Source organism: Ochotona curzoniae, unplaced genomic scaffold (assembly GCF_017591425.1).
Source record: "Ochotona curzoniae isolate NIBS_2020 unplaced genomic scaffold, NIBS_Ocur_1.0 scaffold_2453, whole genome shotgun sequence".
NCBI classification, from domain to species: domain Eukaryota; kingdom Metazoa; phylum Chordata; class Mammalia; order Lagomorpha; family Ochotonidae; genus Ochotona; species Ochotona curzoniae.
This window is the reverse complement of record NW_024467094.1, coordinates 9418719-9442086: the sequence shown is the minus strand read 5'-3', so window position 1 is coordinate 9442086 and position 23368 is coordinate 9418719. Positions and strand designations below refer to the sequence as shown.

The 23368-nt window shown below is 46.0% G+C and overlaps 1 protein-coding gene across 3 annotated transcripts in view; it reads left to right on the top strand.

Moving 5' to 3' along the window:
* KIAA0753 (KIAA0753 ortholog) overlaps window positions 1-23368 on the top strand; it is a 53456-nt gene that overhangs the window by 16777 nt on the left and 13311 nt on the right. For all 3 annotated transcript variants that reach the window (XM_041000530.1, XM_041000529.1, XM_041000531.1), the window contains 10 exons: window positions 3812-4022; window positions 7382-7614; window positions 9739-9908; window positions 11106-11225; window positions 12225-12314; window positions 12464-12553; window positions 17591-17669; window positions 19203-19286; window positions 21466-21651; window positions 22702-22783. In XM_041000530.1, coding sequence (XP_040856464.1) covers window positions 3812-4022; window positions 7382-7614; window positions 9739-9908; window positions 11106-11225; window positions 12225-12314; window positions 12464-12553; window positions 17591-17669; window positions 19203-19286; window positions 21466-21651; window positions 22702-22783 — 1345 coding nt within the window. The remainder of the gene's footprint in view (window positions 1-3811; window positions 4023-7381; window positions 7615-9738; window positions 9909-11105; window positions 11226-12224; window positions 12315-12463; window positions 12554-17590; window positions 17670-19202; window positions 19287-21465; window positions 21652-22701; window positions 22784-23368) is intronic.

The window sequence follows — 23368 nt, the reverse complement described above, 5'->3', positions numbered from 1 at the left end:
ACACTTAGCTAGGGTAGTTGATCAATTTGTTCTGTCCTCTGTTATAGTACCAGGTATCCTCTGCAAGTTCTAATGTACTGCTGTATCCTCCATATGCACCTGGATATTCTGTCTACTGCTCCATCTAAGCCACTGAGGAGGTCTGACTCCACGATCAGACCAAGGAACCTGCAGTTCTCTCTATGGTTGGAGTTCTGAGTCCAGCAAATCAGTTTGCGGGGGGGCGGGGGTGGATCCCCTAAGAAACCTCATATGATGTGATTCCAGACCTTATTCTTGTATATGCTTGCCAATACAGGGTCCAGCATAGTCTGTTGCCCAACACAGCCTATGCACACACTGGTGGTTTCAATTGCTGGATCAGTTTTGCCTCCAGCCCTGTCTTCTATCCTGCTTACCACACACTTGGTCTTCACATAAACCAGTGGGAGCTGCAACCTAGTTGAAGCAGCCTGCAATAACCCCCATCAGGTCTGCTCCCTACCCTGGTTCCCATGCTTGCCAATATGTATAGCAGACCAGTCCAGTGTACAGCAGGCTGGTCCAGTCTGTCTCACGTTCCATTCAGTTCTTGTACATGTCAATGGGCATTGAAGCCTAGTTCAACCCAACCAGCCCCATTATCCAATCCACGCTTATGCCGGTGGGTGTTACTCTCTGTCCAGCCATGCCTGCTCCTAATCCTGGTTCTCATGCTCCCCAGTTGGAGTAGTAACCTAAGAGGGAAGTGCCCACTGTTTCCCTACTGGACCCACTCCCACTCCTGGATCTTGCATTCTCCAGGTGGTTCTGCAGTTAGCCTCTGTGTCAGCCTCTGCCAGCTGGTGCTGCGGCAAAGCCCAGCCAGCCCACACTCACTCTGGCTTATGCATGCGTTAGTAGGTACAGTCAGCCCAGCCTGGCTTTTCCCTGATCCAGCTCACATGCAGTCCAACAGTTGTTGTAGCCCTGCCCAGCCTAATCTGCCCCATCCCAGCTCTCACGCTATCCCACCACCAGTGGGAATAGTGGTTCAGCAGGGGAGCCCCATGTAGCCCGCTTACCGGGTTGGCTCTACCCCCTAAGTTTCACATGTGCTGGTTGAGCAGTATGGTCTAGTCTGGCATGGCCCCCCTTGCCTCAGCATTTGCCAGTGGGTGCTGTAGCCTGGCCTGGCTGGCCTCCATTTCCTGCCCAGTTCTAACTCACACTTGTGGGGGCTACAGCCTAGCGCAGCCAGCCCCAAGTCCTGGTCCTAATGTAAACTGGCTGGTATTGCGGCCCTGCTCGGCATGATCCACATCCCATTCTGGTATTTGGATTTATCAGCGGGTGATATGAACTGGCCTAGCCTGGCTTGCCCAGACCTGAGCCAAATGTATACCAGTAAGTGCTGTTACCTGGTCTGGGCTGCTCTCTGTCTTGGTTCTTGCGCACACCTGCAGGGACCGTGTCCCAACAAAGGAGTTGTCAAGATCCTCCATCAGAACCTCTCCCAATGCCAAATCTCGCACACATCAGTGGGTCCATGGGCCAGCCCTACTTAGTCCACCTTCCATCCTAGCAGGAACAGTGGCCTTTCCTGATAGGCCCTCACCCATTCTGGTTTTACTGTTGGGTACTACAACCCATCCAAGGCTGGTCCACACCCAGACACAACTTACACATGGCTCAGCAGGAGCAGAGACCTAGCCCAGAACGTTCTACCCCCATCCTGGTTCTTACAAGGCTCCAGTAGGTGCTGGAGTCTAGCCCAGTCCGGCATGCACCAGACTCAGTCCACACTTGTGCTGAGGGAAACTGTAGCCTCTACTCTGGCCCTCGCACTCATCAGTGGGAACCACAGCCTAACCAGGGCGTCCACTTAGCTCCCCAACCTGGCCTGTTCCCAGCCACAGATCTCACACTTGCTTCTGGTTGCTCTGACCCAACTTGGCAAGTCCCTCACCCATCTTGGCCTTTTCCTTTGGATGCTGCAACCTGGCCTTATCTGGTTAGCCCCCAGCCCCAGCTGTTGCAGGTGGGTGCTGGCACCTGGCCCTGCTGTCTGCTCCCATTCCTGGCTCGTGCAGACCAGCAGGTGTGATAGTCTAGTCTGGAATGACCTGCACTCCAGCCTGGTTTCTGTACTTGGCAGTGGGCTAAGATCTCTCATCCCCGCCGAGTCTGCCCCCTTCCAAAACCAACTCACACACTTATCAACAGATAGAGCTACCCTACCCAGTCTGCCTGACCCCCAGACCTGGACCATGTGCTCATCAGCAGGAGCTATAACCCACTGGAGGAGTTGTCTAAGTTCCCCCACTTGGCTCACTCCCAGATCCAGATCTCAGGCATATCAGCAGGTGCCAGGCCCCCACGGGGCACATCCTGCTCCTTCTGTCCTAACCTTTGTATGAGCTGGTGGTTGTTGTGGCCCAGCCTGCCCCATGTGCACCCTATTGAAGGTGCACATGCAGGTGGGCTGGTGCATCAGTCTGACCCATAAGGTCTTCTGGTCTCTCCCCTCCATACCACCTGGTTTCAGTGTACTCGCTTACCTGCTAGTGGCCTTGTCATTAGGAGTCCCTCTGGAGTCATTCCTCACCTACGTGAGTGGTGGCCTTATTTAAGGATGTCCCTCAGCAGTAATTCCTTACCTGGGCATGAATCCACAGGTCATTGCTCACCCTCACATGTGCGATCCCCCAGTCTTTCTGAAAATACACAACGTTAAGTCCCCAGAGTGCACCGCTGGGTGGCCTGAGGGTTTTACCCAGTGTTGTTGGCACCTAGTCCACCCAAGCACCCTTTGGACCCCTGGATGGGGGAAGATTCCTCTTACCCCTACTCTCCATGGCGTTTGGGGCCCACCTGAGCAGCCGCTGGAACTGGGTGGGGGAAGATTCCTCCTACCTCTACCTGGTTGGGGTCCGCTTGAATGGCTACAAGACCCGGGTGGGGGAAGATTAAATTATGATTTTTATAACAGGAAAGGTCAGAGAGATAACAATTCTAAGAGCTAGATAACAAATCCTGTCTTTGGGGGCAGATATTGTGGTGCAGGAAGTTAAGCTGCTGCTTAGCACACCAGTATCCCATGTCAGATTGCCAGTTCAAATCCTGAGTATTCCACTTCCCGTGTAGTTTCCTTCAGTGGGCCTGGGAATGCAGAGGGAGATGGGCCAAGTAGTTAGGCCCCTGCCACCCAGCTCTCTTCTGTTGAGAGTTGGAACACTTTCAATGTGTATACAATTGTGTTCTGATGGCTACAGTTATTTATCATCGTTTTCATTATTTCTTTGTTATTAGTCAACTAAAGAACTTGCAGAGATTAATTTGATTAGTTGGGTGCAATTTTTTTGTTTGTTTGTTAAAGATTTATTTTATTTTTATTGCAAAGGCAGATATACAGAGAGGAGAGACAGAGAGGAAGATCTTCCGTCCGATGATTCACTCCCCAAGTGGGCGCAACGGTCGATGCTATGCCGATCCGAAGCCAGGAGCCTCTTCCGGGTCTCCCACGCGGGTGCAGGGTCCCAAAGCTTTGGGCCGTCCTCGACTGCTTTCCCGGGCCACAGGCAGGGAGCTGGATGGGAAGCGGGGTTGCCGGGATTAGAACTGGCGCCCATCTGGGATCCCGGGTGTGCAAGGCGAGGACCTTAACCACTGCACCACCGCGCCGGGCCCATGGGTGCAATTTTTAAAAGAGAACTTTAAAATGACATTTTGCTAACCATTACAAAGAACCATGTAGTAATACGTTTCTCTAGGGTCCCTAATTTCAGTTTTGTGAATGAATGTCATGTTTTTGTGAGTTAAACTGACAGAGTAATTGACTTGTTTCATGCAGGCTTTGGAATCTCTCCTGGAAAAGAAACTGTCACCAAAAAAGGTGAAGAACTGTATCGGTGACAATCGGAGCCGATTTCCAATTGGTAGCCAAAGGACCTTCGCGACATGGCCAAGTCCATCACCTAAGAGTAAACGGAGGCCCTTTGTGGAAAAGGAGATAGTTCCACAGGACACAGGGCTACCTGCAGTGGCACAGAAGCTTCTGGCTGGTATGTGACCTAAAGTGCTTGATGTGAGGTGATCTTTGAAGTGGCCTGGGCTGAAGCCGTTGTGTGAGGTCAGGCTTTAGCATCTAGTCCACCTGGATGCACTTTTAGGCTCAGTGGGACAGTAACCCAATGCTTCCGTGCAGACTGGAGAGTGAGGTCGAGAAGCAGAAGTCGCTCCTCGCACCAGCGCATCTGAGCGCCCAGTGGTGACCTGCTGTTTCAGACACCTTCATTCTGTATCAGAGTGCCTGGGTTTGAACCCCAGCTCTATGATGCTAGCTTCTGCTGATACACACCTGGGAGGCAGGAGGCTCAAGTAGCTGGGTCCTGACCAATCTCACGGAGACCTAGCTTGGGCTCCCAGCCATGGCTTTGGCCTGTCCCAGCCGTGGCTGCTGCAGGCATTTAGGAGATAAACCAATTTACGGGAGAACTCCATCTCTCTGTATCCTCAAATAAATAAATAAAAGTGAGTTGAAAAATAATCTCATTTGTCCAACTACTGTCCAACTTAAGGAATACAATAGCACTTAAGGAATTCCCATTCCAAAATTATTAATTAAAAAAAAAAATTCCCATTCTAATACTTCCAGTCTTTATCTCTCTGTATCCCCTAAATTATTAGGATAAATTTTTAGTTGCATATTTTGGCTTGTGCCTGATTTTGAACTTTATTAAAAGCAGAATTACACAATAACAATAGATAAACTTTTGGATCTGACATCTTAGCACTTTAGCCTGTCAACTGACTCATGACAGCTGAACGGCAGCTTCAACAGGAAGCCAGAAACCCTGCTAATCCAGAGCTCCTGGTAGGAACAAGTGTGGGAAACCCAGAAGGCAGTTGTGGGGAGACTTGTTCCAGGAAGGCCTGCCAATTTGTGGCCCTGAGTTGATTTCATTTCCAAACCTTAATTTTTTTTTTTTAATCTCTAAAATGACTTGGTTGTTTTAAGTAGCAAATTAGATCATTGATAAATCCTATACAAATATAAGACATTATTTTAGTCTGTAGTAATGGCTCTGAGTTATTAAGAAAAGGCTGAGTTGTATTAGTTGTATTCTAAGAAAACCAAAACAAGTGTTGGTGTGGTTAGAGAATACTGAAGTGGTCCCCAACAGGCCAGGGTGAGTGGGCCCAGCTTCCTGTGCTTGTGACCCTGAGTTAGACGCGTGACAGTCACTTCGTCCTCTGAAGGACTAACAGTCCTGTCTCCCAGCTCTGGGCAGGCGTGGCAACCTACGGATGAGACAGTGGCTGACCCGAGGCTGTGCAGACCAGACTCACTCTTGTTACCGCTGAGGTCTGCTTGCACTAGTGCTTGGCCAGTGCAGTGTCTGCCCGTGGACAGGGGTTATTTTTACTTTGGTTTTTTTTCTTCTTCTTGTGATCTTGTGATTTCAGAGGGTTACATTTTTATGTTTCTTTTTTAGAGATTGGTCTATATCGTTCTTCCTTTCTGATTTTCTAAGGTCTTTTTTTATTATTATTTTTAAAAATTTTTTATTTATTTTTATTGGAAAGGCAGATTTACAGAGAGAAGAGGCAGAAAAATCTTCCATCTGCTGGTTCATTCTCCAAATGGCTGCAATGGTCGGAGCTGAGCTAATCCAAAGCCAGGAGCCTCGAGCCTCTTTCAGGTCTCCCATGTGGGTGCAGGGTCCCAAGGCTTTGGGCCGTCCTCGACTGCTTTCCCAGGCCACAAGCAGGGAACTGAGTGGGAAGTGAACCAGCCGAGACATGAACTGGTGCCCATATCAGATGCTGGTGCTTGCAGGCTGAGGATTAGTCAATTGGACCATTGCAAGAAACCACTAGATCTGAGACCTTCTGTGCTTTTTGACTTGGGCGTATGTGCTTGAGTCCAGGTTGGTCCTGTCCTGTGACTTACATAATCATTGGCTGGTGGGGGTTTTTATTAGCAGCTTCTGAAACATTCTTGCCATGGTTTATTGCATTAGTATAATTTAGTGTTTATATCTCCAGACTTTGGCTTATGCATTGACCTCATAGTGTCACTTTGTCTAAAGATAGGTACACATTAGTTTGATTAAATTCACATGTGCTAACATTATATTTGAATTTGAAAAGTTTTTTGCTCTGATGTTCTATATTTTCTTCTTAAAGCTTTAAAATTCTTTATTTTTAGATCTTCATCCCTATTAGAATTCAGATATTGTTTAGTGGGAGGCAAGAATCCAGTTTTATTTTTTTAATCTATGGATACCGGTGGTCTTAGCACTTTCTGAACAGTCCAGTTCATGCTCACTGGGTTGTCATTATTCATCTGTTGATTGGTTTCTCGTTTGTTCCTGTAGCACTCCCACACTGCCTTAAAATATTACAGCTTTGTCACTGAGAGTTTGTCTTGGAAACGTAGGCTCTCGCACCATACTCCCCACTTTGTTGTTCTTCAGAATCGTTTGAACTGTTCTTGGGATTTCAGTCTTGATAGAAATTTTTGCATCAGCTTGTTTAGATACAAGCATGTGCACACAATATGTTGACATTTCAATTTAATTTGCATTTTGGGGAGTAAATTGACATCTTGATAAATATTAAGTTTGTAAATTCAGGAGAAAACAGCCTTATTCAGATTTTCATGTCCTTTAGCGATACCTTTTTTTTCTATAGATGTCTCATATCTTTTGTAAAGTTTCTTTCTTAATGCCTTACATAAGGTTTTTGTTGCCACATTAATGGCATTTTTTGTCTTTTATTTCTGAATGGGAAGTGATACTGATTGTTCTGTTTTCATTTTCCTTTATATAGAAGCCTGGGTCAATCCTCTTTGTAGTTGTGGTAGTTTTTAGTTAAATGTTCTTGGATTTTCTAGATAAATCATAATAATCAAGGATTTTTATCCCCTTTGTCATTGCAGGTTGAATATTAGATATGAGGTTCAGATTCAGCATCAAATTAAGGTTTTATATAGAGAAGCAGAGTTTAATGTATTTACATTTTACGAAAAAACAGATTGGTAGCAGGTGAAGGTCTGATTAAAGATGATTAAGGAATCAGGAGATGCCATTAGGATAGCTGCGAAATATGCAAGCCTGACCTTGACTACGGAGTGGAATGGGGGAGAGGGCAGAGATAATTGCAAGAGATAATTCATAATTGGAATCAGTGGACCAAGTAACCGAGTCCATATGGGAGCTAAGATTCAGAGATTGAACCGTGAAACGCAGGTTTTTACTTGAAAAACTGCAGTAGTAGTTACAGGGCAAGCAATTTTGCCAACAAAACCCCTCACTTTGAGCAGGGAGCTGTTTAGAGCACATCTGATACAGATAATGTCACAGACTTGATTGGAAAACAATTTCCTTCAGTTTACCCTTCTACAATCCCCACACAGATAAACACCAGCCTGGCCAAGACTTTCCCATGGCACAGAGGTCGGAGAGAGAGCTTGAGGCGTTAGATGCGGATATCGCTCTGGAGCAAGCCCCCTTCGTCCTGGAGGAGAGTCCAAGGTGCTGGAACGAGGCTTCGGCCCTGCAAAAAGCCAAAGTAGCCGCCAAGAAGCCAGTGGCAGAGAATGCACCACCGAGGAGGAGGGATGCTCTGGCCCCGGCAAGACCGCAGCAGGTATGCCTTCCTTCCTTGATTTGTCGAACACCGGACGAAGCCACACGGGCTCCTAAGCTCTAACTCAGAGCCAGCCGCTGAGTTCTCGGGCAGCTGCCAGAGCCTGTCTGTCCAGCTATCTAAGCTAACTTAACTTAGCTTCTGGTTGTTTCTGTTTTAAAAATTTTTAATATTGAAATACTGGGACAGGTATATTCTTTCTTGCCCCAAGTTAAGTAAGATTCTAACTAGTTGACAAGATCCTGATTGAGCATGCTATTTTAAAAATTCAAGCTTTTCCTGCTTCAGATATAGAAGTGATTTCTCAGGAGTTGAATCACAATCAAGATGCCCACATGTTGTATTGAAATGTCCCGGTTGGATGCCTCCCTCCAGATCCTGGTGCCAGTTGCCTGCTCCTAGCTCCATCTCCTCCCAGTGTGGAACGTGGGAGGCAGCAGTGATGGCTCAAGTGTTTGGGTTCCTGCCACCCTGGTGCGAAGCTGGGTTAAGTTCCTGGCTCCAGGATTCGGCCCCCATCCAGCCTGGCCAGCATGGGCATCTAGGGTGTGAACTGAAGTGGGGAGCTCACTCTGCCTTACCCCACCCCTTTACTCTCACTCTTGGTGTCTCTCAAATAAAAAAAAAAAAAAGTAAAGAAATGCTTGTGTTTTTATTGAAGATAAATGCTGATCAGTAATAATCACTGAACATTAAGGCAAATCCTAGGTTAGGGGCTTTTTAAAAAAATTTTTTTCTGGTAAAGATTTATTTCTTTTTATTAGAAAGTCAGATTTTTACAGAGGAGGAGAGACAGGAAGAAAGATCTTCCATCTGTTGATTCACTCATCAAATGACCACAACGGCTGGTGCTGCGGCTATCCGAAGCCAGGAGCCAGGAGCTTCTTCTGGGTCTCCCACACGGGTGCAGGGTCCCAAGGCTTTGGGCCATCCTCGACTGCTTTCCCAGGCCACAAGCAGGGAGCTGGATGGGAAGTGGAGCTGCCAGGATTAGAACTGGTGCCCATATGGAATCCCGGCGCATTCAAGGCAAGGACTTTAGCCCCTAGGCCACTGTGCCAGGCCAAAGATTTATTTATTTTGATTGTAAAGTCAAACATACAGACAGGAGGAGAGACAGAGAGAAAGATCTTCTGTCGGCTGATTCACTCCTCAAGTGGCTGCAACGGCCAGAGCTGAGCTGATCCGAAGCCAGCAGCCCGGAGCCTCCTCTGGGTCTCCCACACAGGTACAAGGTCCCAAGGCTTTGGGCTGTTCTTAACTGCTTTCCCAGGCCACAAACAGGGAGCTGGATGAGAAGCAGGGATGCCAACATTGAAACCATATGGGATCCCAGCACATTCAAAGTGAACTTTAGCTGCTAGGCTACAGCGCTGGGCCCAGGATAGGTGCTGTTTAATATGACTTGGAGTCAGCCAGGTAGTTAGAAGTTGGTTGGAGACTACATTGTGCTTTAAGCTACTTTTTAGAAATTAAGGACATACCAGTGAAAAACCAACCACCTGTCAGTCTGAGTACTGTAATTTTCTTCCATGCAATGGTAGTTTTAAAGACTTCTGCAACAAACCTGTGTACTGCCAGTCGGCCCCAGAAGGAGAGTTAGCTATTCCTGCCGGCTGGTCGCTGGCCTTGTGGTTTGGGAACAGGCCTTTATTTCTGTGGACGGTCCCAGGACGTCAGGACTGAGCGGTTAAGGGCTCAGCCTGGAGCGGAGCCTCCCTGCTCTAGTGCTTTCACAAGCTCGCGCCGTGTAGAGACTAATTGTAATCTCTGCTCCAGACCTGAGCTCCGAGACGAAGTGTTAACCGAGAATGTTTCACAGTTTACCTCTAAACAGTTTGGCATGAATTTTTGTGTTTCCTCTTTTTTTCTTATAACTGACTTTCCAATAAAAATAAATAAATCTTTTCTTTAAAAAAATTTGTGTTTACTTAAGAAAAAGGACTGCAAGTAAGTAAAAAATCTATTTTATGTGTGAGTACTAAGTTTCTAGTATAGTTTAAAGTATAATGTAGTGACAAACCAACATCTGACGGCTTGGCTGGTTCCCAAAGCCAAATTAAAACCAGATTTTCTCTGATCCTCATCTGGCTCTGTGATATAATTCATGTTTGTCCCTTAAAGAGCTTCCACAAAGCTGAACGAACCGAGCTGGTAAGCCGGCCTCCCAGCAAGAGCAGGTTGCAACAGGCGACAGTTTCATCCCGATTGAAAATGAAGCAGCAGCCGGTGAAAGACAGCCGGGCTCCCTGGATCCCTCCAAACCCCACGTCCCCGCCGGCATCTCCCAAATGGTATGTGTGACGTCAAAGCAGCGCGTTCAGGTGTGGGCTGCTGTTTCCCCTTCCTAGATCCCAGGTAACCGCTGGCTCAGTAAGGGAGGTGGTGACCTTGATTCTTCCCAGCAAGAGTCAGGTGTCTGCTGCGATCACTTGTCTGTCTCCTGGCAGATCCCGCTTACTTGAAGCCAGCAGCTATGGCTTCTTTCTGTTTGTATTTCTAATAACATTAGGTAAATCTGTCCAGAATGAGTAAGTATTTTAAAATCATTCTAATTCCAACTCAGTGTAATTATGGGAGAGCCGTAATTGTGGCATTGCAGGTAAAGCCACTGCCTGCAGTCCTGGCCCCCAAACTGGGTTCCAGTTCATGTCCTAGTTGTTCCACTTTCAATTTAGCTCCCTACAAATAGCTTGTGAAAAACAAGATGGCCCAGATGCTTGGATTCCTGCTTTGCATGTGAGAGACCTGGAAAAAGCCACTAACTCCCCATTGTGGCCATGAGAGCAGAGAGCCAGTGGATGGGAGAGCTTGCTTTCCATGTCTCTGTGTAACTCTTTTAAATAAATAATTGAATCTTAAAAGCAAACAAACAAACTGGTGTGGCACTGTGGTATGGCAGGCTAAGCCTGTCACACTAGCTGGCCATATCAGCACTGGTTCAGGTCCCTGTTAATGGCCTGGAAAAGCAGCCGAAGGAGCTTCTGCCTCCTGGCTTCAGGCCGGCTCAGCTCTGGCCATTGTGGCTATCTGAGAACCGGCAGGTAGAAAATGTCTCTGTCTCTCCCCCTGCCTCTCTTTCTGTAACTCTGCCTTTCAAGTAAATAAAATATTTAATAATGAAAAGGTAATTACTATATAACTGCCATCTCACTGGAGTGTGTGCGTGATGGGCGCAAGAGGAGGGCGGATAAGGCTTCTAGGTTGTCAATGAGGCCTTACATCGGTCCAGAGGCCTTATAATATGAAACGTCATGCAGTGACCCAGCTCTGTGTTACAGCAGCGTTCTGCTGATGTTCATTCAGCCTTGCGTAGTTAACAGCCGCTGTTTGCTCTGACTGGCGATGGCTTCTGAAGCAGAAGAGACTGCGCCTCTGACATTGAGTCTGAGTGCTGGAGGGGCTTGGTCTTCCTCAGCTGGCCGGCCCCTGGCGGGCCTTGTTGACACAGCGTGAGCGATGCTCAGGGTGTGCTTCCCCATGTGTTGCAGCGCCGCGTGGCGGAAGGCGAAGTCCAGCCCCAGAGGAGCTGCCAAAGGCCAAGGTCTGCAGCAAGGAGACACCGCAGGGCAAAATCAGTGGAGAGGAGATGCTGAGCACGAGGCAGCCAGGTTTGTCCTGGTATTTTTCAAATCTCTGGCAATGAAGGGGCTCCTTTAATAGGAGGAAAGAAATAGACAAGAAATCCTTTCTTTTCCCTGTCTCAAGTTAGGTCCTTAAAGTGTAGATTAGTGAGCTCTTCTTACTGTCCTTTTTTCAGTCACTCACAAATTGTGTGTCAGTTGGTTCACAGTTGCTGGCTTTGTGTGTAACACGGTTTGAGATTTCTGGAGACTTCAAAAAAGAGGGGGAGTGAATAATAGCATGGTGATCCCCTCGCCTGCTTGTTTGCAATCCATAGAGAAGATGAAGAATTGTTTTCCACAGAACATGCTCTGTTCCCTGAGAGCGTGAGGACTACGGGCTGAGGGAGGTGACTTCTTGCCACAAAGATCTAGGCTCCCCAGCGAGGGTGGAAGTTTATCTAGGACTTGAAGACCAGACAGGGTTTTAAGGATGGGGAGAGCAGTGACAACAGACTGTTCTGCATTCTTAATCTTCTTCTTTTATTTATTTATTTTTTGGCTGAATTTATTAATTGTGGGAAAGCAAAGAATACACCATTAATCAATTTGATAGTCTTTACTTTCCTAAATGAAAAAAAATTAAACCCTTTCATAAAAAGTTGATTGACTTGTTTGAGGCCCCTCTGTTTCTATATGACTTCTTTATGCCTGCATGACTTTCCAGGGGATTCAAGACTCGAAGATGCAGCAGGGGCTTTGTTTCACATGCACAGGAACCCCCCGAGTACAGCAAGTGGCCAGTTTTCTTGGGAATGTTTTTGGGCAGATAGCTGTTGCTCTGTAACTCAGAGTACTTGTACACCTGAGTGTCTGTGTAGAACACGACACGGAGAACTTCTGGAGTAGAGGGAGGGTGCGTCACCTTCTGGAGTCCTCAGTGGAGCCAGGATTGGTGCTCTGGTGGGCGGGGTCCAGCTTGAGGTCTGTTTCCATGATGGTGATACTGTGCTGTGGTGATGCAGGGCTTGTTTGACTTTTTGCTAGGCTCGCTTGGCTTGATGCTGAAACTTCTAAAAGATTGAAGGAACTAGAAGAACTAAAAGCCAAAGAAATGAACAAAATGCAAAAACAGAGGTAAATGTTTCTGGGGTAGACTACGTTAAGTAGACTTACACTACAGCATCTGTTTGAATGAACTGAGTTGGCTCTGGCTACACTGCCTCGGAAGCCTGCAGTGGAGCCCAGGGAACCAGTGTTGGATGACTCTTTGTACTGTCCTCCAGGCTTGAGTGGCTTGGTGCTGAAACTTCTAGAAGAACAAAGGAACTGAATGAACTGAGAGCCGAAGAAATGGATAGACTCCAAAAACTAAGGTGTGTGTTTGCTTCTGAGGATCAGCCCGGGTGCATGGCCTGTTCTCGGTTAGAGCAGTTCAGACTGCACTGTTTCTGCCTTACCTCACTACAACAGTGAGTGACTTCACACCTGCATGCCTACATGTACTTTGTTCTGTATTTGGGAAGAAAATTTTATTGTGTGTAGACTTTGAAGAGAACTCGAAAAACATAATTTGGGAGAAATTGTCTGTGAAAAGTTAGAATGTGGTTTGTTCGTACATCCCAGTGGTTACTTTTCTCTAGTCAGCTGCCAGTCACAGGGTGGACTGCTCCCTGTGTACATGCTCTGCTCCTGGGAGGGAGTGCTGAAATACTTCTGTTAAGGTTTTCAAGTGATGTTGGCGTTTTCCACACTTCACTCCCTGAAAGCGTTGCCACATGACTCTATGCAGAAAGATGTGAAAAGATGCACTTGAGCTATTGCTACTGCATTTGGCTCACATTTCCAGCTCTGATGGATGTCATCCTGCAGTCAGAAGAATAGAGTGCTTCCAGAAACATCTTCGCATTTTGTCGCCACTCGTGATAGAGCATTCAGTCCCAGTTTAGGAGGACAGGGTTACCATCCGTCTGTAGTCAAGATTCCAAGTCATACAAACACTCTATTCTAGGACTTTGGAGGCTCTTTCCCTCTAACTGCTGTTTCTAGCCTTGTATAATACTTGCACAAAATAACTACCCAGTATATTTCTACTCACCCTGTGAATGGGGGCAGGAGGTCACTTGTCTGTGCAAGTCTGTTCCTGATCTTCCTTAGCTGTTAAAAAGTGCAGCTTCAAACTGTAATGAAAGTTGCTTCCCTGTGGTTCCTACCCACTTCTCCCCGTGAGCATCTAGCAAAAGTTTAGTCCTGTTAATCCCGTTTATGGGTTAACACATTGTAGAAACACACAGCACACTAAGTACACATGTACAGTGTAGAATAATAGAGAATGAACATTTGTGCACCACAATGTTGATCATTGCTGCTACCGTAGAAGCTCCCAGAGTAGCCATCCAGTTGCATCCACTTCTTTCCTCCCGGAGGCAACCACAGTCCTCGTTCCTATACTGATCTTTTCATTGCCCTTCTTCATAAATCTGCCACTGTGCATCTCTACCACTGAAGGATTAATTTCTAAAACTAAGAAGCAAACAAAAATCTATGTCAACAAAGAAAGGGCAATGTTGCTGATAGTAGTTGAAGACTGGGAGGAAAATAGGTGGAGTCTGGGTTGAGAGCTTTTAGGAGCCCCATCCTGGTGAGCAAACTCACCAGTGAGTCCTGGTGGATATAGGGTTGGCCATGTCAGTGGCGATATGTGACCCAGGTCCAGCGAGCTTCTGGGAGAAGCAGGAATTTGAGCGATGTCAGAGCAGGACAAGTCCCAGGTTTGCTTGTGTGGTGGGACTATTTGGGCCTCCTTCCCGCCGTGCCTTGTCATCTTTTCCTCTTGTGTTCAAAGAGTACATCCTATTTTAAGGTCTTGAGAAAGGATGAACAGGAAGTTTATCTTTGCAGACTTTACAAGTCTAAAATGTCTTTATTCATATTTGCTGATAGACTTTCTGGGCATGGAATTCTTAATTGGAAGCTATTTTTGGTTGGCAATTTTAAAATCAGCTTCTTATCATAGGAATGGCACGAGTTCACGTGAAGTCGGCGTAATGCAGAGAAGCCTGGAGTGCCCTTTGTCCAGTTTCTCCCACTGGTGACATCTTGGGAAGCAGGAGGTTGCCATGGAGTAACGTGGTTGCCCTCCAGGCCCACGTACCCAACATTGTCAGGCTTGTTCTGGTTGCCCTTTTTCAGTCCCACCTGCTTCCCTGCTGCCCCACTAAGCTCTTCTTCCTGTCAGGGATCTTGTCATTTCAAGACTGTTGTGTGAGCAGAATCATCTAGTCTCTAAGCTTTGGAGATTGACTTTGTTTTCCTTGTGTATCTTAGGAGATTTCACCCAGGCCACTATTCCTGTCAGTTCAGCAGTAATTTGACCTTTTAGTTTCTGTATAGTCAGACACCCATTGAAGGACACCCATTGAAGGGCACCCATTTACCAATTTTTGGCTATTAAATAAAGTTTCCAGAAGCATTTATATCCAGATGTCTGTGTGAACCTAAGTTTTCACTTTTCTAAGATAAATGCTCAGAGTGCAGTTGCTAGATTGTATGCTAATTGTAGTTTGTTTTACAGATGACCCCATTGACTTCTTAGGGTAACCCTGGATTCCCTTTGGCGCAGTGTGTGGTGATCCAGTTTTTTGTCATTTCTGCCAGCACCTGGGGTATCCACCCCTTGTTTTCTTCTAGATAGTTCTCACTATGGCTTTGATGTGTGTTTCCCTCAGAGCACGTGGAGCGTCTCTTCCTGTGCCCCTGCCCTCCACTGAGTCCCTGTGGGTATGTGGCCTCGGGTTTTTGTGGGTTGTTTGACAGCAGTGGGCATGTCTCCCTGGGCTGCCTCTCGCTAGGTTCTTGGGCTAGAGAGCATGGACTTCGATTGGACTGACTTTTTCCTTGCTTGTACCTTTGTACCTCTGAGTTGCCAGCTCCTTCAGTGTCCAGTCCTGGCATATATATAAGTACTTCAAAAGTTCATGGAAAGTAGACTTAAAAGATAAGCTTATTTGGTACAAAAACTTTTGAAATCCACTTGTAATTTTTTTAATAATATGCATTTTCCGTGAAACTTTTGAAGACCCCCTTCTCCTGTATATCTCTTAATCTAGAAAGTTGCTATATAATCCTTTCTAATCATTTTTTCTTCTTATATAGACTAGCAAAACTAATTATATATTGTATAAATACATACATATATATATATTAATTTGAAGGAGCAGTGGTGAAAGATAGAGATATTACCCATCCATTGGACCAGGTGGAAGGCAGGAGCCCAGCCTGAGTCTTCCAGATAGGTGGCATCCACTGACTTCCCAGGTACATTAACAAGAAGCCGGATTGGAATAGGAGCAGCCGGGACTCAAACATCATACCCAGCGGCTTAGCCCATTGTATCCGGTCACCGCTGATTCCATGGCTGGTCACCGTCCAGCATGCCCCCTCCCTCACAGAAGTAACCACTTGGGGATTTTGTTTATGTAAAACAATTTTACCATTGTAGTTAGAGTCATCAGGGTCTGTTCCCTTGTGTTTTCTTTCCTCCTTTTACTCAGCGAAATATTTGAGATAAATGTCTGTTCACTCTGTTTAATGCTGAGTCGTATTCCATTGCATGAAAATACCACATTCTGTTTATTCATTCTGCTATAAATGAACATTTTGGTTACTTTGTTATATGACTTAAGGTGTTATAACTATTCTTGCACAAGTTTTTTTGTAGGATTATATTTCATTTCTCTTGGATAAATAAAACTACAAGTAGAGTTTCTGGGTCCTAAGATAGACAGCTGTTTAACTTTTAGAAACAGACAGTACAAATTTTCCAGAGTAGTTGTAACATTTTATTTATACTCTATTAGCATTGGCAGGATTCCTTTTCACTTGTTCATACCCTTGCTAATATTTGATCTTTTTGGTTATTTTCCTTTCATTCATTCTAGTGAAAATGCAGTGGTATTTCCTTGTGGTTTTAATTTTGCATTTTTTAAAGGTAAATGAGAATGGGTATCTCTCCTAGTGCTTTTTGTGAAATGCCTATTCAAGCCTTTTGAACATTTACGAATTTTATGAATTATTAATTTGCTTGCATTATTTATATTTTCTGGGTTCAGACTCCTTGCAAGCAGTGTTTTCTGCTAATACTATGACTTGCCTATATAATTTCTTAACAGCATATTTTTTTTTAATATAGTCTTACATAGTTGATTAGGGTACAGAGGGTCAAGGGCTACAGGAAAGTGGGTAAGGCCATTGTTTCCACACTAATATCTTCATTTTTCCCCCTGTATCTGGGGTCAGGGGAGAAATAAAGGGAGAAGCCCCACCTAGCCTCCCACCCATCCCTGGTCCCCAACATAGGGCATGTTCCAAGGGTCCTGCTCAAGTAGTTTTGATAGTTCAGCAGTTCTGAATTGCTGCCAATCTCGCTGATCCAATCACGATGAAATCTATTCAGAATTCACTGGCTGACATAGTGATCCCAGACCTGAATCTTGTGTGTGCTTGCCAGTACAGGGTCTGGCACCGTCCGTTGCCCCAATCAGCTTATGCACATGCTGGTGGTTGCAATTGCTGGGTCAGTTCTGTTTCCAGTCCTGTCTTCCATGCAAACCAATGGTTGTTGCCGTCTAGCCCGTTCCTGCCACAAGTCTAGGGATCTAAATGCCGGGAGCCAAGTTGGGGAGGGGAGTTAGAAGCTTTTTCCTTTGACCCACAGCATGTGTACCTGTTCCCCTTTTTCAGTGTGACCCTCCACAATCTCAGCTGTGATTGGCTACCCCTTGTCGGGAGGCCTTCCAGAGAATTAGCCCCCAGACTGGCCTCAGAGTTGGAGAGAGGCAGTTAGACAACTGCATAAAGTAGGGCAAATGGTGTAGGGGCCTCACTTTTCCAGTGTGATCTGACACTTGTTGTCAACTGTCCTTCCAGCTTACCCCAAGCCTTAGAGGTACCTGACACCCCCAGTGTGCCTGTTAGTCAGCAGTGGAGGCTCTTGATTTTTCCCTCCATTGGCCTAGAACTCGGCCTTCTCAGGTCCTCTGATTTTGTTACTGCTTTGGTCTTGTTTCCCAGCACCATGTCTCCCCTCTTGCCTTTGTGGGTATATTACTGAATCTGCTGTTGGTTTGGAGACATGCTTCTTCCTCACACTTCTTCGGATGTCATCTTAGCTCCTGCACACAGTAGGGTCAGGATCAGCAGTGTGACCTCTCCTGGAGCCTCACCCAGAATAGCTGAATCATAATCTACATTGGAACAAGGTCCCCAGGGCTTGCACAGCCTCTCAAGTTAGAGAAATACCATGATGTTATAAATTAATTGATTTCATTTCCCCAAAGTAAATAAATACACAAAATAGGATGTGTTCTTGTTTTTTATTTTAATCTTCAGTTTCTGTTTTTCTCTCTAAATAGCATTTCTGCCACCCAGTTAGCAGACAAGGTGGAGGAGGCAGTTCTGGAGCGTTTGAAGCCCCTCTTGGTGAAGGCCCAGGTAATGGACTTGGTCTTACTGTTCATGCTTTGGAAATGGATGAAACTGCAAGCCTCTGTCTAGGTGGCACTGACCCTTTGCAGACTGAGGAGGCTGCAGCGCCGTTCGGAGTAGGGCGCAGGGCCCTGGGCGTGGTACTGCTGGGTCCCTGGGGACACTCCAAGCCACCACTCACTGGGGAGGGAAGGTGAAGAGAGGCAAGTCCCACTTTTTAGCTAGGGGTAAGTTGTGTTTGTGATGTCTGTGTTGGGCTAAATGCCTGCGATCTCAGGCTGCACTCATTCACCGAGGGCTTTGGAGTGCTTGGCGTTGTTTCCACAGAGAGGTGTGAGATTGCTTCTGTGCACGTGAGAGCACTCACTCCTCTGAGGATGAGATGACATGCCAGTGCCAGGAGATTGTACCAGCCTGCTAAAGCTACAAGCTAGATTCTATAGCCAGGCTTTGTGGGTCAATCCTGTGTATAGATTTTTTTTTTTTTAATTTTCATTGGAAAGTCAGATATACAGAGAGGAGGAGAGATAGAGAGGAAATCTTTTATTGTTGACTCACTCCCCAAGTGATCGCAACGGCCAGAGCTGAGCCAATTCGAATCCAGGAGCTTCTTCCAGGCCTCCCATGCAGGTACTGGGTCCCAAGGCCTTGGACTATTCTTAACTGCTTTCCCAGGCCACAAGCAGGGAGCTGGATGGGAAGCGGGGCTGCTGGGGCATGAGTTGGCGCTCAGATGGGATCCCAATTCGTGCAAGGCAAGAACTTCAGCTGCTAGGCCACCACACCAGGCCCATGAATAGAATTTTTTTTAAGATTTATTTATTTGAAAAGCAGATCTACAGTGAAGGGTGGGGTATTTGCCATCCACTAGTTTACTCCCTAAATGGTTGTTATGACGGGGGCTTTACTGATCTGAAACCAGGAGCCAGGAGTTTCTTCTGGGTTGGCTCCTGGTGGTATTTGGGCCATCCTCCACTTCTTCTCCAGGCACGGTAGCAGGGAACTGGGCCGGGAATGGACTCAGACAGGTGCCCATGAGGAATACTGGCATGGCAGATGGTGGCTTTTACTTGTTTAAACCGCAGTATTGACCCCAGTGATTTTATTTGAGTAGTTGAAACCACAGGCTTAAGTAGAATGAATGGTATTCTAGGTCCCTGAACTTTTTTGTTTCTAGTTAGGAAGTTTTACATTGTTATTATGAGTCTGAAAATCTGAGTAGTAGGACCGAGGAGCTAAGGGATCTCATTCAGTTGATTGCCTCAAGCAGGGGCCGTGGGGCAGGGCATCCGAATGTGCATAAAAGTGCACAGCTACCCTGGTGGTGTTTGCAAAGCTGAGGGTGAGGTAGAAGAGGTGGAAATCCAAGGCCAACACTTGGCATTCATTTTTATAAAGTGCTTTGGATCGCTGCAAAAAGCCCAGTGTAGCTAGAGCTGAGAAGTTCTTGCACATAGAAGTTACTCTGGTGGGAGAGTTTGTTTGTGCTTTTGTTGAGTTATAAACTGTTGCAAACTATCAATGTGTCTGCTTCAATAGAGAGCTGGCTCTTCGGTGGAAGCAACTGCTCAGCTGAAGGATTACCTCGCAGGGGACACGGTGACGGCCCAGCCTGTGGAGGAGGTGTGTGTGGGGATTCTGGTTGTTAGTACATGATGGCGTCTTTAATTACAAGGAAAGTGATATGCAGGTTGCTTTGCAATCACTAGGTTGTCCTACCCAGGAACTGAAAAGGGCTGGCATTGGGAGACGGTGAGTTGAGCCACTGCTTGTCACACATGTTGTTTGAATCCCAGCTGTGCTTCCAATCCAACTTCCTGCTAAAGTGTCTGGGAAATACTAAATGGTAGCCCAAGTACTTGGGCTCTACAAGCCAGATAGAGTTTCTGATCCCTGGCTTGAGCCTGGCCCAGCCCTGGCTCTGTGGCCATTTGAGGAATAAACCAGTAGATGGCAGATTTCTCTCTGTTTCTCTGTCTGCGTCTTTCTCTCTCTCTCTCTCTCTGGCACTCTGCCTTTGAATAAATAAATCTTGAAAAAGGGTGAAAGTTACTTTCCATATTCGACATGTTCATTTTTAAAGGTTTATTTGTTTCATCTGATAGGCAGATTTACAGAGAAAGAGGAGAGACAAGAGAGCTCTTCTCAAAGTGGCCACAGTAGCTGGAGCTGAGCTGATCTGAAGCCAGAAGCTGGTTGCCCACACAGATGCAGGGTCCCAAGGCTTTTAGGCCATCCTTGACTGCTTTCCCAGGCCACAAGCAGGGAGCTGGATGCGAAGTGTAGCAGTTGCTGCATGAACTGGCACCTGTTTGTGGTGCCAGCACCACAGGCCCACTCTGCCACAGTGCCAGCCCCTAGCATGTTCATTCTCACAGTATATATTTAGCATAATTGCTTAGATTGGTCTTAACAGTGTACAGAGTCCCTGAGGTCAAAGGTTTTCGTGAGCAGCCCTATATCTCTCTGCCTGATGACAGTTTCAGGGTATCGTGTGGCCCGGATGTTGTTGGCTGCAGCAGGATAAAGGATGCCCTCATTCCCTTTCATTCAGCCTACTTTCACTTGTCGCTGGCCTAATTTTCTGTACGCTTAGGGCCTTGTTGTGACACAGCATGTTTTGAGTGCCTCGTATGTGGGCTAAAATCTCACCCAGAAAAGAAATGAGAAGGTCCAGAAGAAAACGAAAATATTTGAGAACAGGAATGTTTTTGTTATTGTCCATCTTGTGTTGTTTGTCTGGAGTGTGAGTTTTAAATATTTGGGGGAATGTTTCCCCTCGCCTGTTGGGGCTGTGGAGCAGAAGGTGCAGCTGTGTGCATTTAATTTTTGTGAGGCTGGAGAGACATTTATTGCTGGAGTTGCTCAGAGCAGCTCCAGTGCTTTGGGCTGAGCTTCAGCAGTCCAGTGACCCTAGCAGCAGAGACCAAGCAGATTGTGAGAATGTTGCCCAATTTGAAGATTCAAGCGGTGTTTCAAATGCAGTTGACTTCTGTCGTCTTGAGATTGTCGTTTTATCAAAGCAGTGTTTGTAGCACTGTCCGAGGAGGTCAGGCTTCCGGGACAGGAAGCTGAGAGCCTGCATTTAACCAATGCAGATTCGGGGTGCCATGGGTTAGTGTTTCATGCAGCTTGGCCACTAAATGATTTTTTTTTTTGTCAAAATAGTGAAAGTAACATCCAATCTAGGGAGACAACTCCATATGGCACTTTAATATGAGAAGAAAAGGAAGTGATTATAAATGCTGACGGTGAAATAGACATGTTTGAATATTCCTCTGAATGATCAGCCATGTATATAAGAATTACTCAGTAGGCAGTAAGTGATCCTTAAAGACAGTTAACAAAGAGAAGCAGCTGTATCTGACATTGAGCGTTCCAGTACTGTCTCAAATGAAGATGATAAGTCCTATCAAGAACAGATGTTTTTACTGAAGCAGTGAACCAAAAGAGAATAGGTGTATGCCCTGAGTGTGTGACATGGAAAATACTAGGCATTCTCCTGAATATTACAAAAGGAAGACGTTTGTTCTATCAATTAGCAAAACAGATGCTAATAGGCATGGTAATTTACATGAGCAGTAATGCTATTGCTAGTTAATACTGCCATTTAGATCACCATGATAAAAACTGTCCTGCTGTTACTGCTGTGGATGTGTACTGAGTGAGGAGGGATTTGTTTGCAGGTCTGTCGGATCACCGGATCACCATGTGTTGGTTTATTATGATCAGCAGTTACCTGAAGTTGCTCTGTTTTCTTTGTACTGCCTTCCCATCCCTCCCTCTTGCCCTTGTGTTACAGCCTACAGCTCTTGATTCTGAAGGCAACAACGTTCATCAGCTGGATGATTTTCTGGAAAACACTGCTCATGAACTCTGGGCTATGACGCATGCTAAGATCTTGGGGTCTGAATCCTCAGCCATTTTGGGGGACAGCAAGGACAGCCCAGATCTGGAGACTATGATGCTCCGAATGGAGGAGATGGAAGTAAGGTCTGAGGCTGCTGCTCTGGTTTGCTGCTGGGGGCCCTTCCCTGCTCCTGTCAGAATCGCAGAATCCTGGGGTTGAAAGACCAGCTCGCCATCCTCGCAGTCCCTGACCTTGATGCACTCGCTTACCTGCTCTGTTACATAGGGAGTTTTCACATGTAAAATGAGGTCTAAAATGTGTACCACACTGTCTGTCACAGAACCCAGTGAGTGACCGTTACTGTCCGCCTAATATCACTGATTTGCGATGACAAAAACACTGGGGCCGTGGTGTGGTCCCACAGCCTTTCATCTGTCCGCCTGTTAGTACTGTGCAGGTACCTCCTTGGCCCTGTGGGGTGGATCCTGGCAAGCCACTGATGGTGACAGGGCCTCTCCTGAAATGTGGGACCTCGGACATAGAGCCGTTTCAGCCCCCAGCTTGGTCAGTGCGGGAAATCAAGGTTCAGTAAGGAAGTGAGTGATGTGGCCATGAAAACACACACACAGATTCTGCAGAGATGAGAATCTGGGTCTCCAGGTTTCTAATTTAGCATTTTCTTTTGAATTCAACAAGATTAGATCTCATTTTTTTCTTTGCTGCTAAGTAAAAACATTATAGGAAATGTAATTTTTTTTCCCTAGAGTTTAGAAAATTGACAGCTATGTTAGTCTTAGCTGATTACCCTTTTAGGGGCAGTAAAGTAAATGTCCAGACCCAGATCGGCCGGAATGGTTACCACCAGCCACATCGGTGTATTGCAATGTACATTAATGAAAAGCAGAGTGCCCTGACAGTGCTCGGTAGCAGCTGCTGCATTGGCTGGGGAGCGTGCTGATGAAAGTGCTGCTCTCGGTTGTGGCTGTGTTCCTTGCTGTATTTTGTCTCACACTTCACCTCATGAAGTCATTGCTTCCTGGCCTGGTCAGTGCCCGTTCCTGGCAGCATCTGAACATTGTGTCTGATGTTACATAATTGTGTCTGCTGAACTTCTCCTTCCTTAGTAGTTCTGGCTCACTTTTTCTCATAAACTTTCTTTCTTTCTTTTTTTTTTTTTTTTTTTTGAAGAAATACCAAGAGACGGTTCGTCAAAGATATAATAAAATTGTGTATGCTGATCCTCAGTTTTGGATGCATGAAGAAAGTAATGGTAAGACCCCCACCCCTTTTTTCTTTACCCCAACATTTTATTCTGAAAAGAACTTTGGGCAAAATTTACACAAGGAACACTCATAAAACCCAACTCTGTAGATTGTGCATTTCATGTTGTTTGTCACACATCTGCATATAGTTTCTGTCTGTGCATCAGTTACACATTTCCATATCGTAGTTGGTTGCAGATATCATTATATCAGCCATCAGTACACTTCATCCCTGAACGTTCAGCATGTCTACTGACAACTAGAGAGTATTACTTCCTTCTGGGTTTGTTTGTTTTTTTCCGTTTGAGGTAAAATACATGTAGACCAAAATGCACGTTTTTGCTTTTTATTATTATTATTATTATTATTTGAATATCAAAGAGGCACAGAAAGAAAAAGATTGACAGATCTCCCCTTCACTGATTCATTCCCCCCATAAAAATTAAAAAAAAAAAAAAACCCTGCAGTGGTCAGAGCCAGGAAAGGACACAGCCAAAAGCAGGGAACTCAGGCCAGATGGTGGGCTTCTGGTTGCTAGGGCCTCCCCACTGCCTCCCAGAGTCTGCATCAGCGGGACTGGAGTCAGGAGTTCA